The sequence below is a fragment of the Schistocerca serialis genome, chromosome 9, assembly GCF_023864345.2.
Source record: "Schistocerca serialis cubense isolate TAMUIC-IGC-003099 chromosome 9, iqSchSeri2.2, whole genome shotgun sequence".
In the NCBI taxonomy this organism is placed as follows: Eukaryota; Metazoa; Arthropoda; class Insecta; order Orthoptera; family Acrididae; genus Schistocerca; species Schistocerca serialis.
The window spans coordinates 482,021,304-482,033,235 of record NC_064646.1 but is presented as its reverse complement, the minus strand read 5'-3'; the positions used below and the strand labels follow the sequence as shown (position 1 = coordinate 482,033,235).

The 11,932-nt window shown below is 39.0% G+C and overlaps 1 protein-coding gene across 2 annotated transcripts in view; it reads left to right on the top strand.

Moving 5' to 3' along the window:
* Positions 1-2,424: 2,424 nt before the first annotated feature.
* LOC126419235 (ubiquitin fusion degradation protein 1 homolog) overlaps positions 2,425-11,932 on the top strand; it is a 57,046-nt gene continuing 47,538 nt past the window's right edge. Inside the window, exons 1-2 of one of the 2 annotated variants that reach the window (XM_050086381.1) lie at positions 2,425-2,580; positions 10,463-10,577. In XM_050086381.1, the coding sequence (XP_049942338.1) occupies positions 2,578-2,580; positions 10,463-10,577 (118 nt within the window). In that variant the 5' untranslated portion in view covers positions 2,425-2,577. Of the gene's footprint in view, positions 2,581-10,453; positions 10,578-11,932 lie in introns of those variants that run through there. The other variant, XM_050086380.1, reaches the window with a different exon arrangement.

Genomic DNA, 11,932 nt, shown 5'->3' with positions numbered 1-11,932 from the left:
TGATTTCAGTAGGACAACTGCTAGACGCGGTGTGCAATACATTCAACTCCTTGCTGATGGTGACTCTAAACACTTCAATAGCGCTGCGGCTGCTAAACCATATGGTGAACCTCAAATTTGAAAAATAGAATTTATAGGGCATGTGCTGATGAGGATGGGTCAAGGCTTGAGAGACTCTTCGGGAACACGACAGGAAAAACAGCTCTCTGGTAGCAAAGCAGTTGGTTGCAGGGCAGACTCACCAGATCAGAATAGAAACCCTCACAGGATCTTATGGTCTAGGGATAAGGAGAAACAGTGATAATGCCAGTGAGCTGAGAAAAACAATTTGGCGAACTCTGTTTCACAGAATATCCACTGATAAGCATCCACAACATGTCCTCCACCCAAACGAAAACACTACACAAGTATAACAGGTGTGAAGCAAATAGAGAAAAATATACACATGCACTCCCTATACCAGGAATTATTATGGTAGAACTAAAGCAAATATGTAGAGTTCTTTCAGATACTAAACTCCCAGAAAAATGTTTACAACCCAAATTACGGAATCTAAATGAAAGATTCGGTAATCACATTTGGGAAAAACCTGCCAAAAATTGTTTTGTTTGGCACGTCAGCTATTTACATTGGTGTGATGGACGCCATAATATATTTTGACGATGGTGTAACAAGCAGATTAATTACTAAGAGCAAACTGGACATCAAAACAGGGGCAAAGTGAGAAATGAGCTCTATGAAGGATAGGCAATATGTCACTGAAACGGAGAAAGCTGCTGAAAGCATGACAAAGGTGGCCAGAGGAACAAAGAAATAGAAAAAGCTAAAGAAGCTGGAAAGGACACTCAGAATCAACAAGACTGCGGAGCTCAAATGTTTTGACTTGTTATCAATGAAAAAAAATGACATGCAAATCTTTGGTTTCAGTTTTACACCTCTGGTTTCTCGGGAAGAATGTTTCGATGGATTATTGACGGAGTCACGTGATATTTCTCTGTTGCTACCGGCAAGTATCACCTCCATATTTGCATTGTTCAGCTCAGCAAATCCGCCCATGTAACATACCTTAGGAAAACCATGAGCTTCTGCTGTGGTGATATTGAACGCCAAAATCTTTAATTTCTCTTCCTAATTTTTATTTGTATCGTCCTTAACAGGTAAAATAACTGTTGTTTAGATATTCTGAAATATTTATAGAACAATTACTCCTCATCTTCCATCTTCTTGTAAAGAGTGTGGAGCTCTCCACAGTCTCGATTTCTTAATTTTTTTTTATTCTAACACAGACTCTTTTTGCTCACTGTTCCTCTTCCTCGCCATCAAGTGCAACAGCATTCACTGCAAGCTGCTTTAAACTAACTTTTGGCATTTTATGACTATTTGCCATGAACTACGAAATAGCGACTCGGTTGAGTATTTTATGAAGCACCTGTAACGTCACGACGTTCTTTCGAAGTTGACATGCCGTGTAGTGTAAATGCTCAGGAATCCCTCTGACCGGCAACGCTCAAAAACGTGAGGATGACGTTCCGACAAGGGTGAATCTATCTTCACAGCAGAAATAACAACCGGAGACGAAAATGCTGTCTGCAATGGCAAACTAAACAACAGCTTCATACACATACCATCTGCAACATTTTAGAATGTCATTGTATACCATTGATACAGACATTTTGGGCAGCTGCTACATCAAACATGGGAACTATTTTTTTCATATAACCCACAATTTATACAATGCTTGGTTCCACAAATCACGAAGTTGATATGATTCTCTTTTCGGTTATATGTATTAAGTTTATTTATTTATTCATTCTCCCGAAAATATTTTAAGATTGTGGGACACACACACACACACACACACACACACACACACACACACTGCTGCAGAAATTCAAGCATAGGTTGCTGTTCTTGTAGTTCCAGAAGTTATGAAAGTGTACCTGCCAACCACTGTTTTCACTTTCTGCAGTAATAAAATGAAAACACACTGAAATCGAATGTAGTACAGCAGCAATTAATCCATGATAACTGGGACAGAATACTGCCACCAGGGACCAGTGGTGAAAGGGAAGTGACGCAACAAAGTACAACCACGTTGAACTTTTTGTGGCATGACAAAAGTTGCCTCTCTGAAGTTTTGCCAGTTGAAACTAAGTTTTCACAAGCAACTGCTTTGCAGCTTCAGTATGACACTAACTTTGGCGACACTTTTCGTGTGTGTGTGTACTCGGCTTAGTCGAAGACATATTACATGTTACTGCAAAGTGAGATTGTTCGTAATGTGAAGAGTTTTTTTTATCCTTCAATAACGTGTCAATGAGTTGGTGCGTATTGATTATTTCCGATGAAAAATGAACTGGCACAGCTGAAATTCGGCTTTGGCATGGATCTGAAGTACCGCGGGTACAGTAATTCTTTGGTGTATGGTTTGGCGTCTGTATCGTTTAACATCTTTGAGTGATGCATGAGTTGCAGACAGCTCTTTGTTATTAGTGTGGTGTGTACGATTTGTTTACAGTTGAGGTAGTGCGGATACAATAAAATTTTGTGAAGTTCCTGGATTAATAACACACCAGAATGGTTAGTACATTGTCCTTCCACTTCCACTTGCAGTTGGAACATATTGCCAGAGATATTTTGTACTGTATTGAACCTTTTTGAGTCAACGAGTTAGAAGAATCATTGTAAATGATTTCCTTTCGTAGATATCATTTTCTGTATTGCTATTTAATTATCAATGAGAATTTGCAGATTACTAATTGCAGTTTAGCTCGTGCAGCTGTTTAATACCTGCATGTCTGATAACTCATTTATTGTGTAATTCTAGGATTTTGTATGATAGTCTCTATGTTGTATTAAGTTTCTAGCTCCTATATATTTATAAGTGATATGAAAGCGACACTTTCTTCACACCCCATTCTGGATTGTAACGAATTTCTTTTCCACACTATAGTGTATACTTTCTGACTTTCATAAAACGATAGTACCATTATCCAGAATATTCATGTAAAGTTAACTACTACACATAACAGCACATTGTACACACTTGCATATTTTTAAATGAACTGTCTTTTTGTGGAAAGATTTTTGCTGTTACGCTGGCAGACATTTGTTGTACAATTCTTCTTCTTAATTGTATGTTGCATGAAACATTCTCAGATGATGATTGATATATTTTGTTATATGTTTATTTCTCACCCTTGATGAGTGTTATTTAGCTCAGAAATACTATGACAATTATGTATTTTGTAATTTCTTCAAAAGGTGCGAACTCAGACTGAAACAGTTTTTAAGAGTCGCGGTCACAGTGAAAATAGTCTGATTTGGAGTGTAACACACTGGATTTTGTACAGCTGTTGTAAGTAGATGGTCTGCAGGAAGTTTTTGTGGTCAGCTTACTGATTTATATTAATTTTTTGTCTTCAAATCAGCTCATGAAGTAACTGCATCGCCATATCTTGAGGCAAGAGGCTACTGCTTCGAAAATATGATGTTCGTACCAGTTGGGAATAATATCAATACTTCTTTTTAATCATTTGTATATTATGCCTCCGTTACCATTCATACATTATATGTTATGACTACAGCTCACACTTCATGTTCGTCTTTGTCATTTGTGCTCTTCTTGTCAACACCAGCTTTGTTTTTACAAGTGATATCATGGCAATTGCCATGCCTGGCGAAGCTCCTTGGTCCACAGTAAATCACTTAAGAGTGGAGCAGCGTTGTCATGGAATAACTGCCCCAACCCACCAATGTCTCCAAGCACAGGAATACAGATGCCCATGCCCTACCTTGCTGATACGCTGTGTCCACTCACTCTTGCTCTCACAACATCTGCAAAAGAACACAAGTAGTTCCCAGCACAGTATGCACCCCAAAACCTTACACTTCATACTAAGAGAACAAGATGCTTGCCTAAGGTCACGACTATTCTTTGGCGGTTAGAAAGGTATAGGGATTAACATACCACTTTCTCCAGTGTGTTAGGTTATATTTCATCGCATCTACGTTCATCATTATCATTAAATAAGTACTGCCATTAAATATATTGGTAAAAGGTCAGGGCTTAGTGACAGTGGTTATGGAATGGGAGGAACAGGAGTGCTACATAATCACACTCCAACCATGCCTAAACATTTTCTGCAAATAATAACTGAAGTCACTTCAAAAAGAAATATCAGGGGCCAAGGGATTACAGAAGCATCCGATTCCACCCGTCTGCTTTGACCCATGGCGTCACCAATACAGTGGAAATGACCATTCTCAACATCTCCAATATGGCACCTATGACGTCATTACATAAACATGACAACAAACATGAAAATGCATATAAAACCAACAGACACATCTCTCTCCAGAAATATAATCAAAGTAATGGGACCAGTGTGGCAAATTGGGGTTTTTTGGCTCGGGACAAACTAAACATAAACACACACACACACACGCACACACACACCATGATCCCAAATCACACGAAATGACAACATAAAAACCACAAAATTCCACAGTATCGACAGGAATCAGTCGCTTCCCTTCTCCTATATAGCTCAACCGCAATTGCGATACTGAAAAATAAAAACCAACCATTATAATCACACCACGACTATCAATACCACAAAAGCAACACCTTAAACAACAAAAATTGGAATTGGACACTTCCCTTGACCTATATATGTCAACAGCAGCTCACGGTACCAAAACACACATAGCTATGACAACAAATTTGAATCGGTCGCTTCCCATGACATATACAGCTTCTGAGTCTGTTTAGGTTACACGAACATCCATGCCGATACCAACATCAACCACCAACACATGCAGTAAATAACACTGACCCAACAACACATAAAAACCCCATCGGACATCATAACACACGAACAATAGACCCAAGAAAAGGACTACTTACCATTAAAAAGTTCCATCACTACACACTAACCCCCAACTCACATATTCTGCTTCCATATGACGCATTTCACTATCTCCGTCACAAGCCCAAAAAGTTGCAGAAACTTAATGACGAACATGTCATCCCCCATTTCAGCCTGCAGACTTGCACTATTAAACTTAGATGTCATATCCATATACAACAAAAGAAGCCACAAATAGAATTAAATGACATAACACGCTACAAACAGCAAACCGATAACATCAAACGACACTGCAGCAACATAAACACAACAGAAACTTAATTCTTAACTCACTGAAACTAATTTCTGTTCTTCTATTACACTCACGACCAATAAATGCACACTTCAAGCACAGACACCCAAAGAATCCAATACACCACGTGACACGCGATCTGTACACACACTACCAGAAGACACCACCAACCGCAACAAGACGACATCTACAAACACAACACACTCATAAACTAAACTACGTGTTGTCATGATGTCACACAACACAACACCCTTACGTCACGGGGCAAATCCAACGAGTGGGATTGAACACCTCTGTTGACATACAGAAGCGACCAATTCCACCCGTCTGCTTTGACCCATGACATCACAAATATGGCGGAAACGACCATACACTACGACTCCAATATGGCGCCTATGACATCATTACGTAAACAAGACCACAAACATGAAAATACATTGAAAAACCCACACACACACGTTCCACAAAAAACTTATTGAAACTATCGGGACATGCATGGGAAATTGGGGGTTTTTGGGTGGAGACAAAGTAAATATAAAAAAATTTAGGCACACACCACAGTACGAAACAACACAAAATGACGAAAAAAACTGACAACACAAAACTCCCCAAATTCCACTAAACACAGTATCCTCTGGAATTGGACACTTCCCTTGATTTATATACCTCAACAGCAGCTCCCGAACCCACAAATTTGAATTGAACACTTCCCTTGACGTATATAGCTCAACATCAGCTCCCGATCCCACAAATTGAAATCGAGCACTTTCTTTGACCTATATAGCTCAACGGCAACTCCCCAATACTGGAACAGCCATGACGGCACATTGGAATCGAACACTTCCCTTGTCCTATATAGGTCAACAGAAACTACCCATACCAAATCATAAAACCCAAAACTACAACCATGTCCACAATCATCACTACCTGAAAAAACACAACAAAATTGGAATTGAACACTTCCCTTGACCTTTTATCCGTATGACATTTCCACATATAGCCATCCCTGGTCCGAGATGCCGGAACTTTAGTAAGCTTTATTTTTTCACGACACACTGAAAACTTCACGACTTCATCCAAAAATCTAAATAGTTGAAGAAATTTTATTAGAGACAACGCACTGTCCCCCATCATTGCCAACAACCGAAAACTGTTGACATAAACAAAGCACTTTACCAAAATTCACACACAGCGAACGGAAAAAACTACAGTAACGTTGACATAAAACCAAAATCGTTAACTCACTGAAAAATATTCTGCTGAAAGCACAGCCACTACCGATACCACACGCACGCAATGCTACCATGCAAATGAACCCCATACGCCACGTAACATGTTACCCATAAACACACCACCAGAGAGAACCACCGACCGCAACAATATGCCACCTATAAACATGCCACACATGCAAACTAAACCATAAACATCACCTAACATACAACACATAAACACACCACCAGAGAGCACCACCGATCACATCAAAACAACACCTACAAACATGCCACTCTCACAAACTAAATTCCGCGTCGTTGTGACGTCACACACCACAACAGCCTTACATCACGGGTCAAAGCCGAGGGGTGGGATCGGACGCTTCGGTCGACCCAATGTCTGGACTGTGGAGGCTATACCTACATCTCTAATGAAATGTAGATGGGACATTGATGCCTAACATTCCTTCTTTTACATTTTTCACCCAGATGTAGCAAGATCTTGTAAGATTTTATACTCACTGTTGACAGTGTTACTGAGGTCACATTATTTGTATGTGTCATGCTTTCGTTCGAATTTTAGGAATAAGAGAATGTGGGTCATGGAATTCTAAAATTTTTATAGTTTTCCATTCTTTTCTATCATGGGTAAGCTACTTACTGTTGTCATATCCCACTAAAATTTTGTAAAGCTGTTAATTTGTGCAATTAACAATTTGTTCTGTCTCTTGACTGTGTGCGGTTTCCATTTCAGTCCCTGCAAGTTTCAACAACATCACAGCTCTGACTTTTTACTTTAATGTCAGGAAACTCATAATGACAAAAATGTTGACATCAGCTGCTGGTCAGATAATGGGCATTGTATCCATCTTCACTGGTGCAATAATTTAAAATTATATTTAAATATGTACAGTGCCTAATGAAACATTTTTTAGCATCATAATTAGCATGTTTAAAGTCTCATGTCTGTAAGTACCGTTTTGGCACACAAGCGGTGTCCTTACAGGTCAGCTACTCTTTCGATATGAAACTGTAACATCTGTTTGACCACAGTTCTTCTGTTAGCTTGTTTATGTGATTAGTCGGTGTTTTCTGATTCGAGATACATACTACCATAATGTGCCTGCAATAGAATGTACTAAATGTACTCAATACAGTTTAGGTGTGCAAATGACATTTGCAAACAAGAGACTTAAAACATGCTGACTACGGTGCTTTACAATGTTATATATAAATGAGTAATTAAGAAAACTGTGGTTGCGTTATTGACAAATATCAAAGACTTGCGGTTGTTTTGCGGCAAGTATGCAGAGCTACATAAGTTGATTAATTACATTAAATCCCATTGCAAGATGATTGAAGCAGATTTTAACACAAAAGAAAAACAAAGACTTGATACAATATTATGAAAAGGAGCAGTCAGAAACTAAGGTTGTTTGTGTGTGTGTGTGTGTGTGTGTGTGTGTGTGTGTGTGTGTGTGTGTGTGTTGTGCATGTATGCATGTTGTCTATTTCTGATGAAGGCCTTGTTGGCCAAAAGCTTGCTTTCTGACAGTCTTTTTGTTCTCCCTATCTCTGACTCACCATCTCCGCTGAATGATGAGTAGCAACAATCCTTTTCATAATATTGTTATTTTTAAAAAACTTTACTGACCCAAATATTTTAGTTGTGCTACTCTATAGAGCACAATTGAAACCACTTTTCTTTCTGCCTCACCACAGTAAGAAGCAAGAGTACTTTGATGACGCTGCTGTTAGGATGTTGCAAACAATTTCTAAGCTATTATACAGGGTGTATCAAAATAATCATGTGATTTAAAAAAAGAAAAACATTTTACAAAGACTTAAGAATAATTCTTCAGTGGGATTGATATCAGAAATGACAGAGGTCATATGAAGAGTTTTGAAAAAAGATACAAAATGTCGCTACAACTAGAAAGGTTGAAATTTGCATTTACCTCTTTGGGATAACATAGTGAGTCATCTTGGGATATGAATGTTATGTCTGGCATGGTTTGGTGTGTGTGTGTGTGTGTGTGTGTGTGTGTGTGTGTGTGTGTGTGTGTGTGTGTGTGTCACTTCCCCCTAACAAATTCAAAGCTGTGCCCTCAGCAGGCAAAATGATACCATATTTTTCAATGTCCACTGTGTGATACTCACTGTATTCCTTGAGCATGGGAAAACCTTTAACGGTGATCTGTACTGTGAGACACTCGGTAGCCTACACAAGTCCATCAAGAACAAATGGCCTGAGCTGCTCACGGAGGTGGTGATTCTGCTTCTACACCTACGTGATTACTCTGCTATTCACAATAAAGTGCCTGGCAGAGGGTTCAAAGAACCACCTTCAAGATGTCTCTCTACCATTCCACTCTCGAACGGCACGCGGGAAAAACGAGCACTTAAATTTTTCTGTGCAAGGCCTGATTTCTCTTATTTTATTGATGATGATCATTTCTCCCTATGTGATGATCATTTCTCCCTATGTAGGTGGGTGCCAACAGAATGTTTTCGCAATCGGAGGAGAAAACTGGTGATTGAAATTTCATGAGAAGATCCCATCGCAACGAAAAACGCCTATGTTTTAATGATTGCCACTCCAATTCACGTATCATGTCTGTGACACTATCTCCCCTATTTCGCGATAATACAAAACGAGCTGCCCTTCTTTGTACTTTTTCGATGTCATTTGTCAGTCCCACCTGATGCGGCTTCCACACCACACAGCAATACTCCAGAATAGAGCGTACAAGTGTGGTGTCAGCAGTCTCTTTAGTAGACCTGTTACACCAATGAACCACAGTCTTTGGTTTGCTCTACCCACAATATTATCTATGTGATCATTCCAATTTAGGTTATTTGTAATTGTAATCCCGAAGTATTTAGTTGAATTTACAGCCTTCAGATCGGTGTGACTTATCGCGTATTCGAAATTTAGCTGATTTCTTTTAGTACCGTGATGACAAGAACCCAAACGTCTCCAAGCACACGACATGTAATGGTGAAGTTCAAGTGGGAGCAGCTTGAGCATCTGCATCTGCATTCACTGTATGACTTCCATGTATTGTTCTGCTAAAAAATCATCTCAAAGGGAGGTGCTTCAACTCAGACAATGAATTGAAGGACTCAGTGGAGGACTGGCTTCTGTCACAACTGCAGGAATTCTGGGAACTGGGAATCCGTCAGCTCATGAAACAATGGTATACTGGTGATGACTTTTGAATAAAGACTTCAGTTATACCCACGTCGTTGCTCTTGGGTTCCCAGTAGGGTCATAGTGTTGAATAAGTACAACACTTAGATGAGTCATTCTCTTCATAGTCTAGTAATGACTCTTGTTTGAAACATTACAGTTTTCCAACCCTCTTGGAAACATAAGAGCTTTTCATCAGCATCTACATATTTGGTAGGAAAGTCTACATTCATACAATACATGCATTTTAAATAACGTGATTCTTTTTTTAATTTGCAAGCCATAATAGAACTGTAAGTGGTAGATAAGCTGGAAGAAACAGACAGCACGAAGTCAGACATATGCCTTATAAGAATTTGACAGTATGTAAGGATAGGGAAATGTACTAAATTAAACTAAACAACAAGCTCAGCATCTTAGAATATTATACAAATATAGACAACATGGTCAGTTATTGGAGATGGATACTTCTACAAAGAGTAAAAGTTGTTGTGCTTGTGAAGCAATTAAAAGAAAAGAAAACAATAAATGTAACAAGACAACAGTTACAGAGGGGTGTCTGAAGGTGATAGAATATACTGAACTAAATGAAGCAGTCTATATACATCTTCTTGAGGATGAGTGTTCTTCATCCTTCTACAGCCTGTGCAAATGTTCCTATATTATGCTCTACCTGTTCATGACACGTTGCCCATGAAAAGGTTAGTCTTCTGCATGAAGCTTGAAGTGTAACTTTTATTTCCAAAGTGGAGAATATGCTCTGGTTTAAGTTGGCATCTATATTATTGATTGTTGTGGACTACAGTCATTTGCAGGAATAACCATTGTGGCTTATCTGTGAACTATGTCTACTTTCTTCCCAACAAAAGCTACAGTCTATTATTGTATGTTTCAGTTTGGATTTAATATGTTCCCGGACATTCCTCGACCCTTCAACACACAGTTCAGATGTTTCTCTGTGTCCATGTTGCCTGGAAATGAGAGGCATGATGTTGAAAGAGGTGGTAAAAGTAAGTATGCTTCATAAAAATGTCATAGTATGGGTTCACCCTTGATTAAATATTTGGTAAATGAACTCCTGAATGAATGTTTTTTGGACATGACATTATAACTAGTTACGTAGATTCACATGTTGTAACATTTTTACTTAGAGATCACAATTTGTACAATCATTAAATATATAGCAACTAGCTGAGTACCCAGCATTGCCTGGGTATCTTTTTATTCCAGTTCTATCAGCCCATCTCCTCTTCCCCCTCTCTTTGTCCATCTCCTCCTGTCCACCTGCTCCTCCCGCCCATCCTCCCCCCTCTGCCCATTTTCACCTCTTCCCTTTCTATGTCAATTTTCTCCTCCTCCTCACCCATATCTGCATCCATCTCCTTCCCCCTCTCTGTATGTCCACCACGTTATCACCTCCGTCCCAATAAGAGGTTGCTAATTCTTAGGTCCACAGTATTTCTTTCCACATAGGGAGTAATATATATACCAAGTTTGATTGGGTACATATAGAGGACACATTTTGCATATATTTGTACATATATTTCACCTGTATCTGTATCGATTTTCATTCTTTAGTTTTCTTTTTACACTGCTTAATGTTTATGATGTCACATCTCATAAACTATGTGTCGTACATTGATATAATTTTGCAGGTACATTCAGTGGTATATGCACATACTGCCTGCAAAGAATGTCGTGAGTCCAGTTAGCAGTAAAGAAGTAATAAATTGTCATGTGTTATGCAGCAGTTTTACTGCATGAATAGCAAAAATGTAGTTGGCAATAACTTTTTTCCTTATATCATTTCATAACGGTTTGTTGCAAGTAACTGAGTGCTCTTATCTTCAAATCCTGGATGCGTAAAATCTGGAAACTCACGTATTGTGCGGTACACTTCTTTTTCAGCCCTACCCCTTTGATAGGTATGTGCTTCTTATCCCTTTTGCCACCCAGTGATTCTTTCCAGACCATACGTGGTATGTATACCAAGTTTGGTTGAAATTGATTCAGAGGTTTAGGAGAGTTGAAACATCCATACATATACAGGTTGTTACAAAAAGGTACAGCCAAACTTTCAGGAAACATTCCTCACACACAAATAAAGAAAAGATGTTATGTGGACACGTGTCCGGAAGCGCTTAATTTCCATGTTAGAGGTCATTTTAGTTTTGTCAGTATGTACTGTACTTCCTCGATTCACTGCCAGTTGGCCCAATTGAAGGAAGGTAATGTTGACTTCGGTGCTTGTGTTGACATGCGACTCATTGCTCTACAGTACTAGCATCAAGCACATCAGTACATAGCATCAACAGGTTAGTGTTCATCACGAACGTGGTTTTGCAGTCAGTGCAATGTTTACAAA